Genomic DNA, 19,576 nt, shown 5'->3' with positions numbered 1-19,576 from the left:
TCTTCAATGTGTGCCTTCACATATACTGTACTTCTTCAATGTGTGCCTTCACATATACTGTACTTCTTCACTGTGTTCCTTCATATATAATGTACTTCTTCAATGTGTGCCTTCACATATACTGTACTTCTTCAATGTGTGCCTTCACATATACTGTACTTCTTCAATGTGTGCCTTCACATATACTGTACTTCTTCAATGTGTGCCTTCACATATACTGTACTTCTTCAATGTGTGCCTTCACATATACTGTACTTCTTCAATGTGTGCCTTCACATATACTGTACTTCTTCAATGTGTGCCTTCACATATACGGTACTTCTTCAGTGTGTGCCTTCACATATACTGTACTTCTTCAGTGTGTGTCTTCACATATAATGTACTTCTTCATTGTGTGCCTTCGCACATACTGTACTTCTTCAGTGTGTGCCTTCACATATACTGTACTTCTTCACTGTGTGCCTTCATATATACTGTACTTCTTCAATGTGTGCCTTCACATATACTGTACTTATTCACTGTGTTCCTTCATATATAATGTACTTCTTCACTGTGTGCTTTCACATATACTGTACTTCTTCAGTGTGTGCCTTCACATATACTGTACTTCTTTAGTGTGTGTCTTCACATATACTGTACTTCTTCAGTGTGTGCCTTCACATATACTGTACTTCTTCACTGTGTGCCTTCACATATACTGTACTTCTTCAGTGTGTGCCTTCACATATACTGTACTTCTTCAGTGTGTGCCTTCACATATACTGTACTTCTTCAATGTGTGCCTTTACATATACTGTACTTCTTCAATGTGTGCCTTCATATATACTGTACTTCAATGTGTGCCTTCACATGTATACTGTACTTTTCAATGTGTGCCTTCATATATACTGTACTTCAATGTGTGCCTTCACATGTATACTGTACTTTTCAATGTGTGCCTTCACATATATACTGTACTTTTCAGTGTGTGCCTTCACATATACTGTACTTTTTAATGTGTGCCTTCACATATACTGTACTTCTTCAATGTGTGCCTTCACATATAATGTACTTCTTCACTATGTGCCTTCACATATACTGTACTTCTTCACTATGTGCCTTCACATATACTGTACTTCTTCAATGTGTGCCTTCACATATATACTGTACTTCTTCAGTGTGTGCCTTCACATATACTGTACTTCTTCAATGTGTGCCTTCATATATACTGTACTTCTTTACACGTACTGTACCTCTTCATTGTGTACCTTCACATTTCTGCCAAAATCAACGGAAAACAACTCTGAGTTTGCGCAGCAAATCAACGTCAGGGATGAATTGGGAAATGAAAACATGGCCATGATCGGCTTTCAGCTGAGCCCGTCTATCATTCAGTTTTGTTCTGACCCCAATGGATGCATGTTCATTTTCCATGTAAGGAAATTAATATTGGTTTTCTCTTCGGTTTTAAAAGCTATCCACGAATAGTGAGCCATAGGAAAGATGTTGTGGGCCGGGGGTCGGTGGGGAAAGGTGGTGGGGAAACGACCACGAGGTGGGGAAATTTTGCGTCGTCTCCCACCAAACTCCCCGGAATTGTAGGCCATCACTCGGATAACTCCGCGAGCCAGCGGGTCGTTTAACCGACCGTGGTCGCCAATATCTCAACCGCGTAGCGTAGGGTCTATTTGTCGATAACCAATTTACCTAATTAACTACGCGATTTCAACTTCCGGGAAACCACGCCCTCGGCACGTCTTGCTCGAACCAGGTCACTCTACCAACTGCGGTAGAGTTCCAACTACCGACTAGCAACTCCGGTTCGGGTGCAGCCGAGCGGAAACTGCCAAAGCCGTGCCGACTGGAATGAACGGATTATCAGGGATAAACCCCGCCTAAACTCAGATCCGAACCATGCTGGACCAATTCAAGAAGGGACAGAAATGGACTGGGAATATTTCTAACAAGTTTTATGTGCAGTAAATGAAGACACAAAGGCAAGATTTAACGCGAATATGCAAGAAGTATTTACAATGAACCAAAAACACTTATTCAGTGCTACTTAAAGACGGGCCCACACGCAGACACACACACAATGAAAATAAACCCAGAGTCTTTATTGGACCCTTGCAGCCATGGAGAGAGACAAGCTGGGGGCCAGAGTTTGGTGGTGTACCTGACCGTCGGAGGAAGGGCGTGCTCCGTCATGCGGCACCTGACGATGGTCGCTGGTTCGGTCCCCAGTCGCACGTGTGGGACTCGAGGTTCGTGGTGAAGCTCGGGTGGTGAATGGCCGGTGTCCACGGAGGGGGGTCGGGGTCGCTCTTCCCTTCCTTGTGGAGGGCCAGCAGAGACACATTCGCCGCCTCGATGCCCACCAAAAACTCTTCAAAAGAACTTTTAAAAGACTCTCCAAGACCCCCAAAACGACTCTACAAGACCTCAAAAAAACCCTCCAAGACCTCAAAAAGACCACCAAGACCTCAAGAAGACCCTCCAAGTCCTCAAAAGACCACCTCTCTCAGAGAGTGCTCGGGAATTTATTGACCTCCCTCAGCAGGGAGGGGCCTTGGTGACACCTCGCTGTCCGCCTCTGATTGGACAGGTCCTACGGCCCACCTTTCCGGGGTGGGGCCTTGGCCCCTGCAGGGAAACCCCAGCCAGTCTTCCACGCGGGTTCATACTTGACGGGTAACAGTATCAATGTTGTACAGGCCGTCGTGCAAGAGTTACAACGTTTGTGGAAAGAACGTTGGTGGAAACCGCAAGGAACAGCTGCAAGACCCTGCCTTGTCAAGTCAGAGTGCTTGGAGACAGCGGGTGGGTAGTGGATCGTGATGGGGAATGGAATGGTTGTTGGTTGTTCGTTGGAGGGTTTGACGGATGTAAAGAATTAATAACCTAACTAAAAAGAAATCGCAACGCACGCCTTTGATTCTCCCACGAGACAAAAGGAAGGGGATCTGACTACACACATACTTAATGACATAACTGACTTTTGGGACATCTGTATGTTCAGGCCCGTCGCTAGGGGGGGGGCATTTGGGTGCAATGCCCCCCCATGGCGCATCTGGTGCCCCCCCCCCACTTGTACGCCACCCATTTATGCCCTGTTGCACCATGTGAACAACTTAGTGTTTAAGGATGAGCGCCCACTGTGAACTTGCTGTTTAAGAGTTCACCTGTGTGAACTAAAACCCTTATTCCAGATGTTCAGTGTGGTGAATAATGAGGCCTTCTTGGATGAACTGTTCTTCAATAATATCCTTCTTTGAATAACAGTCAAGAGATAAGTGTGCGCTTGTCAGCGCATCTCCAAAAGCAATTGGCAAGACAATACAGTCCAAGACCACGAGATAAAAGATAATAACGCAAGCACCAACACCAGCAGCCAAGACCTCGTGTTGAATGTCGATGTTGTCGGTGGTTATATATATATATATATATATATATATATATATATATATATATATATATATATATATATATATATATATATATATATATATATATATATATATATATATTTATCGTGGATCATTTAGTGTTAAGGAATAGCCAATCAGCGTATTCGATATGGAGACCCCATTGAGCAGGTTAGATGATTGGTTGTAAGTTAGGTATAAATGTAATATCGTCATAATATGATAATATGATAAAGGAAAAGACATAAATTTACATTATCAAAGATGAAGTGCACGTGCACCACGTGACCTTCACAACCCGTCAACCCTCCATCTTACAAAAGTAATTTTATAATAAAAATTAAAAATATGTGTGTTTGCAATCGTGCTTACATTTGAAATGATGCAGATAAAACCTGTTTTTGGTGCATCGATCATTTAATAAGTAAAACCGTCAACCGTCAAATGTCGCGAGTCGCGAGATTAGTAACGCGAGTCACGAGGGACGAGTCACGGAGAGCGCTAGCTCGCAGCAGAAGAAAAAGACGTGGATGATGGATACACGAAAATGGCTCAGAAAAGGAAAAAATGCAAGCGACGAAAATGAAGAAGATGATGAAAGACATGTTGTGGGAGGAGTTGGAGGAGGAGGAGGAAAAGACGATCATGTCGATGAAATACCGACAGAAGCTGGCCAACCTGGCCAAGCCAGCAACGTCAGCCCTGCGGCTGGAGCCCCAGCGCAGGCAGCCGAGTTGCCACGCTCGGCGGCGGCCTTGGGATCGGGTGTGACCGTCAAGTCGCTTCCCGATGATCTTGGAAGTGAGAGACCAAATCAAGTTGTTCTACAGCGGTACCCCGGCCATCTGTTGCAGAACAAGAGTCGCTCGTTTGTGTCCTCGTGGTACCAGACTAATGAATGGCTGGAATACAGTGTGCAGACAGATGCAGCATTCTGCTATCCATGTAGGAAGTTTAACACCGCACGTGGCCCAGTGGACTCTACTTTCACAGTGCGAGGCTACCGGAATTGGAAACATGCCGTTGAGAAAGGCAGGGGGTTTCACAAACACGCAACTTCAAAGGAACATTTAACTTGTGTTTTGAGGTGGAAGGAGAATGAGAGGCACATCGATTGTGGTAAGGAGATTTCCACACTCCTCAATGCTGACCAGCTAAATAGAAACCGGTACTCTGTGTCTGCTCTTATATATGTTGTGGGATTTCTCGCCGAAAATCAGACACCTTTTAGAGGGAGCCTTGATCATTTTGAGGATATGCCAGACGGGCACAGTGGGCTCTTCCTCTCGCTTTTAAACTACACACTCAAAAAAGACACTGAGCTCGCCGAAATAATCAAGCATATCCCACGAAACGCAAGCTATACTAGTCCGGAAATGCAGAATGAAGTGATCTGCACATTGAGTAATGCTGTGATGGATGCCATCGTGGAAGAAGTCGGCACATCGTGATTTACCATCAAGGTGGATGGGACGAGGGACCCCACTGAATGTGAGAACATATCAATCATCATTCGCTTTGTGTCGGCATCAAATGAAGCAACAGAGCGTCTACTCACAATAGCTACAGCCGACACTGAAGATGCAAAAACATTGACAGACCTAATAATTGCAGAGCTGATAAAAACAGGACTTGACACGTCAAAATATTAAGTCAGGTGTACGACGGTGCTTCGGTAATGGCTGGGAAGCAAGGTGGGGTGCAAAAGTTGTTGCAAGAGATATTGGAAAGAGAAATCCCCGATGTGCACTGCTTACATCACCAACTCCATCTGGTAGTTGTCCACGCACTGGCAGCAGAGAAAGCTGTCACTGATTTCCTCGAGGTTTGTTGTTGCCTGTACAAATTCTTCAGAAAGCCCACTGTTGCTGCACAGTATAAAGGTGAGCGGTTAAAACGACTTCTTGATCAAAGGTGGATGGGACATTTCGCCACCGTGTCTGTGATCATAGGATCTTTTAAGGATATCACATCCTTACTGTCGGAGATTGATGCAGAGCGCGCCTACGGTGCAGAGATGAGGATGGAGGCTATTGGGCTTTTGCGGGAAGTCTCTGGGCCTGCCTTCATGTTCATTGCTATCTTTGTACAAAAACTGCTGATGTTGTTAGATGGCCCAAACAGACTCTTGCAGGCAGAGGACATGGACTTGCTCACGGGGTTGGAACTGGTGGCGAGTGCTACAGAGTGCGTGAAGAAACTCCGCTCTGAGGATGAGTTCACTGATCTGTGGAACAAGGCCAACGATGCTCACACTTCTACACCTGCACCACCAAAACAGAGATGCACAATGCAGAAGAACTTGGAACAGTTTGTAGTTTTGGAGACTACAGGACAAAACAACGACAATGACAAGACGGAACTGCAGAGGGTTTTTTACAGCGCAATTGACACTGTGCTTGGTGAGATCAGTCAGTGCTTCAGTGAGCGCAACACACATCTCGCCCATTCATTCACTGCCTTGAATCCTGAAAATGGCACGTTTTTGGATCCCCACTTGCTCCAGCACATCATGACATTAACAAAGTCAACCATCAGTGAAACAGAGTGTGTGGTTGCAAAGCAGTTTATTCGCACACAGACAGAAAAGCAGCCAAACGAGAGATGGACAACACAAAAACTCCTCTCAACATACCACAAAACGCTGGAAGCCATGCCAAGTGTGGTGACTGCTATGAGACTTGGACTAACACTTGGTGCATCCACTGCCATGTGTGAAAACTCATTCTCAACATTGAGGAATGTCTTCACTGACCATGGACGGTCCATGCCCCATGCACGCAAGGCACAACTGGTACAGCTGGCCTTCGAGAGAGACCTCACACGTAAATGCCTGAATGAATGGAAGGAGAAGGTCCTCAGAAGATTCCACACCGAGACACGTCGCCTGCAGCTCTTCTGACAGCGAGTACAGCGGTATAAAAACTATACGAGGAGTTCAGATTGTGTGTGTGACTGCTGGTGATGCGTGTGTGGTTGTGGTTGCAGTGTGGTTGTGGTCAGCACCCGCCGTGGTCGACTGCTTTGTACTTCTGATGTTTAAGTGAAATGTTGTGTTTGGTGCTTTGCATATCCCATATCTAGTGCTTTGTGCATAACCTTACCTCTGTGTAATTGACTGCTTTAAATGCGGACCTTGTGGTATCTTCAGGCTGGTCGTATTTGCTGTTGATAGTTTAACGTGATGATCGCAGGTCATCGCCGACTGTATCTTATTTCAAAGTGCACTGATTCTGGTGCCAACCTCCCCCGTTTAGTCATTGTATCTCTGGTATATTGATTTTCGAATGCCAATTCTTCACAACACCTTGTATAAGTGCACCTGAATTGGTGCCAATTGTCAAATCATTGAATATCTGCATTGTGAATGTGCCAGTTTGTTGCGGCTCTTCTGCATTCGAATAATTTTAGGCCAAAAACATCGGAACATATTAAATCTAGCTGAGATCAATTTGGTTAGTATGCGACGGCAACCTCAGTATAGATGTGTCAATGCTGCATGAATACAATAGTATACAGGGTTATCAAAAAAATTAAATATAATAATTGTGCCCCCCCCCCATCCAGTTCATATTCCCCCCTTAATACTGAGCCCTGGCTACGGGCCTGTGTATGTTGAATGCAAATGGTTTCCAGATCCGTAACAATATCGATGGAAAATTATGGTACTATGTTTCTTTGTGCGGCAGTGCCAACAGTTAACAGGCGTAGGTTTGCCAACCAATCAGAATATCAGGTTTATTCAGCCCATTCCATGCAGTAGTATCAACCAATGAGAGTCCGACCTCAATTCAGTCCGATTAGTAAACAACATGGCGGCACCCTCGCACGAGTTGCCGGGGATTGGGGAAATTGTGCATGTAAACGCCTCCAAACCTGTTATGTTGTGTATAATACATCTCAATTCGGTCAAGAAAGAAGAAGCTCAGCATTTTACCGCCACCCGCTGGCAGAAAATTTGTTTATGTAGTGAGGCAGTCGTCACGAAGTATATCCAGAAATGCCTGCAAATAAAAGCCGTCGATCTCTTCAGCACCATACCGAAGTTGAAGCTGAAAATGTTCTCCACTCAACTAGAGAAGACTGCATCGACGGAGGACGGTAAGCAGGTGTTGATCCAGAATGACCGCAATCTTTTTGCCAGGTTACTCCTATTGAGCTAGAGACGACAGATCAACCTCAGGGATGTCCTCAAGTTCCCACTCGGTGCAGTATCTTTTCCTCTTGCCAGCTCTGATGGAGGACTTGCTAAAACTGACAAGTCGGTCTTGTTGAATGCTCTCAGGGCCAAATGCAACTTCTCTGTCATCGCGGACGATGTTACTGGTGCATTCATCATAGATGGAATGGCCCTAATCCATTCGATCACCTCCGTTCCGCAGACCTTCGGTGAACTGGCAGACCTTATACTTTGTATCATGTTGAAGCAGTCGAAGCCACACAACTCCTGCCGAATTGATTTAGTCTGTGATTGCCACAACAAAATCAGTATCAAAGCCGCTGAACGACAGCTGAACCGCAGTATCAAAGCCGCTAAACGCCGGACGGTCGGTGGCTCTCACCCACTCCATATCTACGGACATGGTCAGAAAACCCCGAACCAGTGGAAAAAGTTCCTGACGAACGGAGCAAACAAAGAAGGACTGTTCGAGTTTCTTTTCATCGCTTAGAAGGAAGCTTCCTTCTCATTGGTCAAGAGAAATTTGTCACTGTATATTTCGCATGGTCATAACTGTCATCAGCTCAAAATTGAAGATGGTGCAGTTACTGTGACATTGGTACCGGAACTCTGCTGTGATCATGAGGAAGCGGATATCAGACTTGTTCTGCATGCTAAACATGCGGCCAACCATCACGAGAACGTCATCAAGAGCCCTGATACTGATGTCGCAATCATCATGCTCGGACTCGCATCGTCCCTCAACGCCAATCTGTAACTCGCGACTGGCCTCCAAAACCATGCACGCATCTTGGATATCAATGACATGAGATCAGTGCTCGGTCATGAAGTTTGCGATTGTTTGATAGGACTGCACATTTTCACCGGTTGTGACTCGACAAGCGCTTTCATGTTTTAAATTTTGAATCGCGTTCGTGTTTTTCCTAATCTCCACTTTTAATTGCCCTTGTCCTTTCTTTATTTCCGTCATCCCCTGTCCGAGTTTATCTACTTCTCTCTTAACCGCTGTTATTTTATCCGTCTCTTCTTCCTTACCCGTCTTCATCACGTTCCAAACACCTTCCACACTCTCTTTCAACTCGGTCATCTCCTCACGGACTGCACTGATGTCATCCACCATTTTCCGGTCCATGTTTTTCATTTTGCCCTTTACCTCTGCCAGCCCAACGTTCAAACTTTGCTGGCCCACCTTTACCTTTTCCAGCTCCGCCTTCATTTCCTCCTGACCGGCCTTCAATGTTTGCCTATCACACCTCTGTTGGGTTCGTCCCAGTTCAATCCGTTCCATCATTTGTTTCATTATCTCTATAAACTGGTCCGTGTCCAATGGCTTTGGCGGAGCCGATCTGCTATGATCGGGTGTGAATCCGATGGGGATCGCTAAGTCCTCCATGAGGGAAATTTGATGCAGGAGGTCCTCAAGCATTATTACTGATGCGGTTGCCCCCATTACCTCTGGGTATGGCTGCAGGGAATGATCTCCCTCAAAACTGTTGTCCTGAGCCACGGACTCCTCCACAACTGTTATCTCAAAACCCACCTGAACCAGCTCGTCTTGGTCTGCATGGTCCGTACCGATAATTAACTAAAATAGAAATCCTGCTCTTAATTTCGGGGGGGGGGGTTGTTAAGCACACCCCTGGCTCGAATCCCGTTCCAGATACCAAATTGTTGCGGGTTCGAATCCCGTAAATTTTTAGGGGTCCGTACCACTCCTGACACCAAACTGTTGCGGGCTGAGGGTCGGGTGAGAAGACCACTCGGGGGGGGGGGGGGGGGAGGGAAGCTATCTCGGCTCCTACCAGACTCCCCGGAATTTTAGGCCGTCACACATGGATAATTCCGTGATGCGGCGGGTCGCTTAACAGACCGTGGACGCCAATAACTCAACCACGTGACTTAGGGTCCTCCGTCTAGTTAATCCGGTTCCCTAAAAATATCCACGTGATTTAATTACCGGGGAACATGCCCTCGGTACGTCTTGTCTGAACCGGATCACTCGACCGGACCGGATCACTTTACCAGATCGAATGGAGCCGAGCGGCACTGCCAAGGACGTACCGGCTAAAAGGAACGGATCGTTGGGAATAAAGTCCCAGCTAAGCTCGGATTCGGACCATGCTGGATCAATGGAAGAAAAGACAAAAACGAGCTGGGAACATTTCTAATAATAATTTATTTACAATGGGCGAGGAAAGGTATGTGGTATGATCAAGAGATTTATTGAGGTGTGTTGTGCAGAGATAGGGAAGCGAGGTGTGGTGCAGAAATAATCAAGCAACTTATAAAAGTGGAAACAGAGCAGACCTAACCTGAAAATAATAATAACGATCTTTTGCAGGCTTACTTACATAGAGAGGGGCCAAGACACACACACACACGCACACGCACACGCACACGCACACGCACACGCACACGCACACGCACACGCACACGCACACACAGACACAGAAAACCCGATGAAGAGGGATTGAAGCAAAACAGGAGAGGAGTTGAGGCGAGTCTCTCGGTACCTTTGTATAACTGATACGCGATACTCAAACACGCCACCAATACATTTGGGGGGAGTGCTCCGTGGCGCGGTACCCTCCCTGACAGCTGGCGCATCGTCTCTCGCTTCGGGCAGCTCGCGTTGAGACTGTGAGCATGAAGGAGGAGCTTGAGTTGGGAGGGTGGAGTCAGAGTCGTGTGGGCGGAGAAGAGGAGGAGGAGCCCAGCGATGACGACAGAAGGCGGAGTCGAAGTGATGACAACAGAAGGAGGAGTCGTGGTCCAACTTGAGCGGAAGGCGAGGCAGGGCAGCAGAGAGAGAGAAAGAAGGATCCGCTTGGACATTTATAGGCCCCTCGCGGCGCAGAGGGGGGGGCACCCCGAAACTCGGTGACGTCAACCGAATCGGATGCTCTGATTGACCCCGACCCCAAGATGGCTGGAAGCAACAACATTCCACTTCCGGCAAGGGAACCCCACGCCGCAAAGATGTCCCGCTCTGACCCCACGCCATGATATGAATCGCCCACAGCAAACTTCGCGTCATGACTTGTCTTGCAAGAACCCCCGGGCCGTGCCCTGATGACTGGCCGAGGGCAGCATCGGCCCCACACGCCCGCTCAGGCAACCCTGACCTGTGCTGGCCAACGCGCCCGCTCTGTGTGCGCCAACGTGGCCCGAGCTGTACAACATGCCCCCGCCCGATCGCAGCTTCGCTGGCCATAGATGCGAAAAGGTAAGATGTTATGGCAAAGCCATGCACAGACAGTAAGATGTGTCCATTCGTGCCCGGCTCTGTACGATAACAAAGTGTCGCGAGCGGCGCACAGGTCTGCCTTCGGGCACATTCCGTACAGCATCTTCCGTTCCGATCCGCCATTACACACGTGGCCAGCGCTCACCCGATTCTGCTATCATGTGCGTGGGACGAAACCCGATCGATATAATTCGTCCAGAAATGGGTTGAAAGGAACGCGCCACTTGCACCTTGCACACTCGCATCCCGTGCAATGTGGCGGGGGTTGGGTTTGCCTTTCTATTATCGACCTTGGTACGCGTTCCGTGCAGCATGGGCCTCGTGCTGGGTGTGTTTCCTGTGTTGTGGAAAACACCATCGGGTGGAAATTTCTGCTGCGAGTGTGTTTGGCAGGCTGTGCTTTGTACGGAGGGTTGTGGATGTAGTGCCTGCTTGGCCCTTTCTAAGGGCCCATCTCACAGCGAAGGGTGCACGTGGCTCAGATTTACCTCAGGAATTATCAGAAAAGAAGAGTAGAAATGACGTTAGAAATGAAATGAAGAAGAAATTATGTAAGCAAACCAAGCGATGAGATCATCGCAACGCAAGTTCCTGTTGTCCCGCTATATAAAAGGGAAGGGACTATCTACACATATATTAATGGAATAACTGTCTTGGGACCATTATCTGTTGGATGCATGCGGTTCCGAGAACCACAACAATATTTTCAGTTCTGGAATAATCAACTTATTTTCACTGTCCTGTTGCATGAGATGGCCTTTTCTTTCTGAGGGTCTAAAGTCTCTTTTAGGGTCTTGGGTTAAAGAGTCTAAAGTTTCTTGAAGGTCTTGGGGGGGGGGTCTTGAGATTTCTTAAAGCTCTAATCAGTCGAAGAGGTCTCGAGTTTAAAGCGACTGATGATATCAAGTCAAAAGTCCAATGGGTCTAAAGTTAAAGATCTGTAAAAATCTTTGAAGTCTGAATATCTGAATGGTCTAAAGTCAAATGTTTATAAAGATCTAAAGGTCGATTGGGTCTGCGGGTTTGAAGGGTCTAAAGGAAAAGGTCTAATGGGTCGAAGGGATCAAAAAGGTCTGAAAGGTATGTTCCAATAATACTGTGACGGTTCTGGATCCAGGACAACAGAATAATGGACACCACCCCCAGATAACTCCAAAGCACGGCATGTCTTTAAAAGACCACAATCGTCAGTTTCCCCAGCACTCCCCGCTGGATCCCACGTCTAAAGTCGTGTTACCAAACGAAAAATACCTGACATGAGCGAGTACCCTGTCGACGATTACGTAACTCATCTTTACGGGTAGATCGAGCGGGATCATAAGTTGCATATCCGCTTCCAGTGCTTACCCAGCTCCATTAACCCCAAATTATCCTATTCCACAATCAGAACTGACAAATCAGGACATAGTTTCTTAAGAAAAGGGCTTCAATGCAAAATAATCAGGCAACTATTTTCAATGGGAGAAACAATGGTCAATATATTCACAACAACATGTATACATCCTCTCATTAACCCGTGCGTGGCATACCCGCCCTCAAACTTTAACAGTGACTTAGCAACTTTACAGGAGCTGGTTCGGGGAAAACAGAGATAGAGAGAGGGTCAAGAGATTGGGAGAGAAAGGGAAAGCTGGGGTCGTGTATCATGCCCCCTCTGTTGAGCTGGCGCCACCAATGGTCCTGATGATGGTCTGGTATCCGAACCCCTCATGCTCCACTCTGTCCCTCCTTGCCATCGCCTATGCACTGCCTTCTCCATGCATTCTGGTAGTTTGTTCGCAGTGTGAACTGGATGTACGGATTTGGTGGGAAAGCATGGCAGGTGCATGAGGCGAAGTGGGGGTTTATGGTCCAATTCAGGCGGTGCAGCTTGACATGCAGGACTCAGCACAACGGTGCCAAGGAACGAGAGGTGTTGGAAGTGTAAGATCAATCTTTTATAATGTTACGGATTTCAGAATCTGGTCTGATGAATGCATCCACACATCCAGGTCCTCAGACAGTTATTTCCTCAAATGCATGTTCAGATTAGCCCCCATCCCCATGTCTAATGGGATTATAAATGTGATGTATTGAGAAGGGTGAAGAATAGATCCCCTCTCTTATGGGAAGTTTTTTTTTTCTTTACGACAGACACGTTTACACACATTTCTTTCGCGAGTGGCGGCGCCCGCCTTATTTGAGAGCGCACGGGTAGTCATGGTAACCGTGCACAAGTGGGGCGGGTGAGCTTGGGGGGGACTCTGCGCCCGCTGAGACGGGCCGCATATATAAAACGAATTGGAGGTCCGTTCGGAGGCGAGAGAAGTCAGAGGAGGGAGAACAGAACGAGAAAGAAAGCCAGAGAGGAAAAGGAGGAGAGAAGCAAGCAAGCGAACGTGTGGTGCGCTTGTGGGTGTGAGCAGCGACGACAACGAGTGAGGCGCGGGTCAGTCACTGACGGACCGTGTGGGTCACTGGACGTCACCAGTTTTGTGAAGTGTGAGGAGCTGCCCGTGTCACAGCACCAGGGTCTAAACCCACGACAGACGATCTCGGTGCCCTCCGAAACGTCGACTCGCGTTCAAGGCTGTTCGCGAGAGGGTGCCGGTGCACGGCAAAGCCGGGTGCTGGCGACGGACGTGACACGCACGCACACATTTCAGGACGTTTTTACTTCACGGACGACTACTCTGGTGAGCGAGACGACTCTTGACTTTTCTTCCCCCCCCCCCACCCCCCGAATGATCTGCTGGGTACCTTTGTCTGTGTTTTGCTGTGAGTCAACCCCCAATAAGCATCTGCTCTCTGTCTCTTTCCTGGCATTTTGATTAATTTTGCCTGTGTAATTATCATTTGATTGCTTTGAAATTAATTCATTAATTTACCTCAGAAAATAAAAAGTTTATTTATTTATTTATTTTATGATGAATAAATTGTTTATTGATTTGCAACCTGTCCGTGTTTGTCCTTTCCTTCCATTGGTCGAGCATTGTTCGAACCTCGATAGACTGGGAGGTAATTACCACAGATTTGACCAAAAAATAGTCGGCACGCACCAGCGGTTAAAACGCTCGGCCGCCCTAATTAAAATCTAATTAAGATAATGTTGGTGCTTTGCCGAGGGTGCGCCCCCCGCTCAGGTAACCACGGGACCGCTAGTTAAACGGAATAATTAGATGGTGGACACTGGAACTCGTGGTTGACTGGGTGGTGTTTGTGGTTCTAAAACAACCCACCGTACCACAACGTTAATTGTGAGCGGTGGCCACAGGTCCGGCTCGACCGAGGACAACCGGGGATTAATCCCCCTGAGTGACAAATTGGTGTCTCGGTACCCCGGGCCATAACAATAATAAATGTGTGTATGTATTTGTTTGTTTTTTATTTAATTTATTTGTGTGTGTGTGTGTGTGTGTGTGTGTGTGTGTGTGTGTGTGTGTGTGTGTGTGTGTGTGTGTGTGTGTGTGTGTGTGTGGTTGTTTTTGTGTGTGTGATAGAATTGTTAGGAACAGTTGTGTGTGAAAAATGTGGTGTGTGTGTTTTAGGAGTGCCTGATAAAAGATATTCTGAAATAAAGCTGTTAATTATCTTAAAAAGGATTGTTTTAATTAACCCAAACACCAAATTTTCACTCTTGCACTTCCTTGGAGTTCCATTAGTATGCACGCAAAGTTTCAGGCTGCGAGGTTTCATGGTTTTGGAGTTATGAAGGAGACACCCTCAACACACACACACACACACACACACACATATACACACACACACACACACACACACACACACACACACACACACACACACACACACACACACACACACACACACACACACACACACACACACACACACACACACACACACACACTGTGCAGCTGCGGTGCGTCTTTTTCAACGATTGAAGGAAAACACTCCAACTTCCCTTCACCTTCCCTCATGCTGACCTCCTCCGAAAGCCCGTCCACCCCCCAGGGACTTCTCTGGGTGGTGTCTGGGTGTTGGTTAGTATGACCCATTTTAGGTGGTGTCCGGGTGTTGTTTAGTTTGACCCGTTTGAGGTGGTGTCCAGGTGTTGTTTAGTATGACCCGTTTGAGGTGGTGTCCAGGTGTTGTTTAGTATGACCCGTTTTAGGTGGTGTCCGGGTGTTGTTTCGTATGACCTGTTTGAGGTGGTGTCCGGGTGTTGTTTAGTTTGACCCGTTTGAGGTGGTGTCCAGGTGTTGTTTAGTATGACCCGTTTGAGGTGGTGTCCAGGTGTTGTTTAGTATGACTCGTTTGAGGTGGTGTCCAGGTGTTGTTTCGTATGACCTGTTTGAGGTGGTGTCCGGGTGTTGTTTAGTATGACCCGTTTGAGGTGGTGTCCAGGTGTTGTTTAGTATGACCCGTTTGAGGTGGTGTCCAGGTGTTGTTTAGTATGACTCGTTTGAGGTGGTGTCCAGGTGTTGTTTCGTATGACCTGTTTGAGGTGGTGTCTGGCCATTTTTTAGTATGACCTGTTTGAGGTGGTGTCCGGGTGTTGTTTAGTATGACCCGTTTTAGGTGGTGTCCGGGTGTTGTTTAGTATGACCTGTTTGAGGTAGTGTCCGGGTGTTGTTTCGTATGACCTGTTTGAGGTGGTGTCCAGGTGTTGTTTAGTATGACCCATACGAGGTGGTGTCCAGGTGTTGTTTAGTATGACCCGTTTTAGGTGGTGTCCGGGTGTTGTTTCGTATGACCTGTTTGAGGTGGTGTCCAGGTGTTGTTTAGTATGACCCATACGAGGTGGTGTCCAGGTGTTGTTTAGTATGACCCGTTTGAGGTGGTGTCCGGGTGTTGTTTAGTATGACCCGTTTTAGGTGGTGTCCGGGTGTTGTTTAGTATGACCCGTTTGAGGTAGTGTCCGGGTGTTGTTTCGTATGACCTGTTTGAGGTGGTGTCCAGGTGTTGTTTAGTATGACCCATACGAGGTGGTGTCCAGGTGTTGTTTAGTATGACCCGTTTTAGGTGGTGTCCGGGTGTTGTTTCGTATGACCTGTTTGAGGTGGTGTCCAGGTGTTGTTTAGTATGACCCATACGAGGTGGTGTCCAGGTGTTGTTTAGTATGACCCGTTTTAGGTGGTGTCCGGGTGTTGTTTAGTATGACCCATACGAGGTGGTGTCCAGGTGTTGTTTAGTATGACCCGTTTTAGGTGGTGTCCGGGTGTTGTTTCGTATGACCTGTTTGAGGTGGTGTCCGGGTGTTGTTTAGTATGACCCGTTTGAGGTGGTGTCCAGGTGTTGTTTAGTATGACCCGTTTTAGGTGGTGTCCGGGTGTTGTTTCGTATGACCTGTTTGAGGTGGTGTCCGGGTGTTGTTTAGTATGACCCGTTTGAGGTGGTGTCCAGGTGTTGTTTAGTATGACCCGTTTTAGGTGGTGTCCGGGTGTTGTTTAGTATGACCCATACGAGGTGGTGTCCAGGTGTTGTTTAGTATGACCCGTTTTAGGTGGTGTCCGGGTGTTGTTTCGTATGACCTGTTTGAGGTGGTGTCCGGGTGTTGTTTAGTATGACCCGTTTGAGGTGGTGTCCAGGTGTTGTTTAGTATGACCCGTTTGAGGTGGTGTCCAGGTGTTGTTTAGTATGACCCATACGAGGTGGTGTCTGGCCATTTTTTAGTATGACCTGTTTGAGGTGGTGTCCGGGTGTTGTTTAGTATGACCTGTTTGAGGTGGTGTCCGGGTGTTGTTTAGTATGACCCATACGAGGTGGTGTCTGGCCATTTTTTAGTATGACATGTTTGAGGTGGTGTCCGGGTGTTGTTTCGTATGACCTTTTTGAATGTGCTGTTTTATGATACCTAACTTCATTCAATCCTGCACTCATGCTGGCATACAGAGACCCTTCCTCTCCTCCCTCCCCCCCCCCCCGCTTTCCCTCAAGTTCTTCCCCCGAGAATCATTTCCAGAACAACCCCTTCACCTCACCACTACCTCTCCCTCTCTCCACCATCCTACTCACTCCCTCCCCCCCCCTCCCCGAGTGTATCGCGATGTGTGGTGTGATCTTTCTCTCCCCCACTTCCTCGCCCCCCTTTCCTCACCCCTTCTCCCTCCCCCTCCCCGAGTGTATCGCGATGTGTGGTGTGATCTTTCTCTCCCCCACTTCCTCGCCCCCCTTTCCTCACCCCTTCTCCCCCCCCCCAGTAAGTTTTATCTGATAAAGCGATGTATTGAAATGACATGTGGTAGCTCAGTAATGAGGAGTCATTTGGCCTCCCCCTGCATCCAAGTTCCATTTTCCAATTGTGTACAACTGATGTGAACCGAAATGCCCTTTATTTTAAACCCTGTACCCCCCCCCCCGAACCTCCCTCCCTCCACATCCAATAAATCATGATATTTCTCATGGAATCGCACGCCAACTCACCTGCAGCCCTTCATTGCCTTTCTGTAGGTCATTCCACTCAGAGAGAGTCTCGGTTAAGGATCTGTCTGCCATGGTGCAACCTCTTCGACGAGTGAGGAGTTCAGCAAAGGGTGAGGACGCCTCACGGCTTGGGGAGTTCCACAAGGAGCAAGGTTCAGGTGGGTGTGAAAACTGTCCCTTTATTGGTCTGTGCAAGTCGTATCAGTATTTCATGTGTGAGAAATGCTGGATGTTATCGTTACGTATGCAGCCTATGGCTGCTGGTTGCATCATTTTCTGGGAGCGTGGCTGTGCCACTGATGCGATGCTCGTATTTACCAGTAAGTCCTCATTTTGTCGACCTCGGAAGGATGACGGGCTGTGTCAACCCACCTGATGTTATTTAAACACGTGACAGGGGCTCAAACTCAAGAACCGAAGATCTTAAACCAGCCACCTCAACCATCAAGCCAACATTAGGTTTTAATAATGATCACGTGTGTATAGGGGGACGGGGTGGGGGCCCAGATGAAATGAGGTCAGTGCATGAAGATTGACGGGTGTTGACTCCTTCATTATCTCCATCATCATCTCTTTGTAAAACATGTACATGCGTGCACAAGGATTATCCTTAAATCAATTCCTCCAACTTTATCGATCTATAATTCCAGCAATGTGTGTGTGTGTGTGTGTGTGTGTGTGTGTGTGTGTGTGTGTGTGTGTGTGTGTGTGTGTGTGTGTGTGTGTGTGACCGCGTTTCTCGACAACCACTCGTCCGATCTAATTGAAACTTGCCAGGTATATTTCTGTGGACCTGTGGATGTGCCTTTTCAAGGCTTGATATTAATCGGACAAGTGCTTCCCAAGTTATGGCCATTTATTTACCAAACCAATGACAACACACGTTGCTGCGTAGGCATGGCCGATGGGGGAAAGGGCGCCATTTAGTTACTGTGGCGTAGGAGTGGCAATGGTCAATGGCAGCGAATATCATGGCAAGCAAAGACAGGGAGGTAAAATTGATTTTAATTTGGATTTTAATTAAGTCTATGTGCAAGTATCACAGTAGTTGTTACTTCAATGCAAGCGATAATTCGTGGAATGCATGTGAACATTCCGTACGGGCGCGCACCACTTCCGGATAGTGATGACTTACTGTATTCTAATAATTTCTCGATTTCTTATGCGCATTTATAGATAAACACAATGCCCCAATCCAGTCGTCGTTTACGAGAGCGAAGGAATGGGCTGTGTGGTTGTTTGAAAGTTTGTTTTTTTTGCATGTACGGCCACGCACGTCCGGGCACGCGAGAGCGAAGGAACGGACTGTGTGGTTGTTTCTTGCACGCGGTTTGAAAGTTTTTTTCTTTATTATTATTATTTTTTTGCACGTACGGGCACGCACTAGTCTCTCAAAATATCACAAACGGAGAACGCAAGAACTGTCTTTGCCGTGTCTTCCATTATTATTGGTCTCCATTAATGTCACCCATCTGGTGGAAGCATCTTTTATACAAGTAATAACATTTTAAACGAGGACTGCACTCGCTGGAGTGCATACCTCCACCAAACTGAGCAGTTTACGTTTTGTGTCCCACTGATTGGTCAGATCTGGATCCGGACCTCAACCAAAATCGAATCGACTTGTTATTATCACCTTCCCAACACATCCACCAAGTTTCGTCCGAATCTGTCCATAACTGAGTGAAAGGGCAAAACGATATACAGTATGGCATGGTATTTCAAAAAATGGTGAAGAATCACTTTAATAAAATTCTCGGATCCGGATCCGGAATCAGATCTTCACCAACATCGAATCCATTTTTCCTCGTTACATACCCCAACCTGTCCAACAAATCCGTCCACAAGTTTTTGAGATATTTTGTTCACAAACAAACAAGAAAAAGACATCGTGCGGAGCACGACAGTTGCAAAATCCATAAAACAAATTTGACCTCAAAAATAATTGGTTGGTTGAATTCAGTGACCGGAAATATGAATCCTCTTCAAATTTCAAATCAATCGGATGAAAATTGAGGATTTTAGAAATACTCAGGAGAGCCAGGAAACACCATTTTTCTCATCTCAAGTCTGACCTTTCAAACATGTCTCCCTCCTTCAAATCCTGGTGGTGTCTCGTTCAATCTGTTTCTGGTGTATGTTCCCACTCCATCTCCCCCCTTACCTCAAATGAACACCCTGCTGACACCGCACGTGAAAACGCTGAATGCCTCAACTCGGTGTTTGCTTCGAAATCTTTTGTCCCAAACCCATCGCTTTCTGTACCCACCTTACCCAGTCACACCCAGCTGTCCCTGGACTCTGTGTCCCTTTCTCCTGACAAGGTGGAGAGCTTTCTGTCAAACCTCGACTCAGATTCTGCAACCTGTCCAGACGGCATCA

General features: G+C 47.1%; 2 protein-coding genes across 5 annotated transcripts in view; one reads left to right on the top strand and one right to left on the bottom strand.

The window, feature by feature from the left end:
* Positions 1 to 17,352, bottom strand: part of LOC147027430 (transmembrane protein 120A-like) — a 148,398-nt gene extending 131,046 nt beyond the window's left edge. For 3 of the 4 annotated variants that reach the window (XM_085876845.1, XM_085876847.1, XM_085876849.1), the window contains exon 1: positions 17,195 to 17,352. In XM_085876845.1, coding sequence (XP_085732971.1) covers positions 17,195 to 17,266 — 72 coding nt within the window. In that variant the 5' untranslated portion in view covers positions 17,267 to 17,352. The remainder of the gene's footprint in view (positions 1 to 17,194) is intronic. The other variant, XM_085876846.1, reaches the window with a different exon arrangement.
* LOC147027429 (F-box/LRR-repeat protein 19-like) overlaps positions 17,222 to 19,576 on the top strand; it is a 152,641-nt gene continuing 150,286 nt past the window's right edge. The window contains exon 1 of the mRNA XM_085876831.1: positions 17,222 to 17,352. The gene's annotated coding sequence lies outside the window, so the exon portion shown is untranslated. The remainder of the gene's footprint in view (positions 17,353 to 19,576) is intronic.

The sequence above is a fragment of the Eptatretus burgeri genome, chromosome 4, assembly GCF_056783735.1.
Source record: "Eptatretus burgeri isolate ZD-2024b chromosome 4, Ebu_testis_v1, whole genome shotgun sequence".
NCBI classification, from domain to species: Eukaryota; Metazoa; Chordata; class Myxini; order Myxiniformes; family Myxinidae; genus Eptatretus; species Eptatretus burgeri.
Note: the sequence above shows the minus strand (reverse complement) of the source record. Positions and strands in the feature narration are given on the sequence as shown.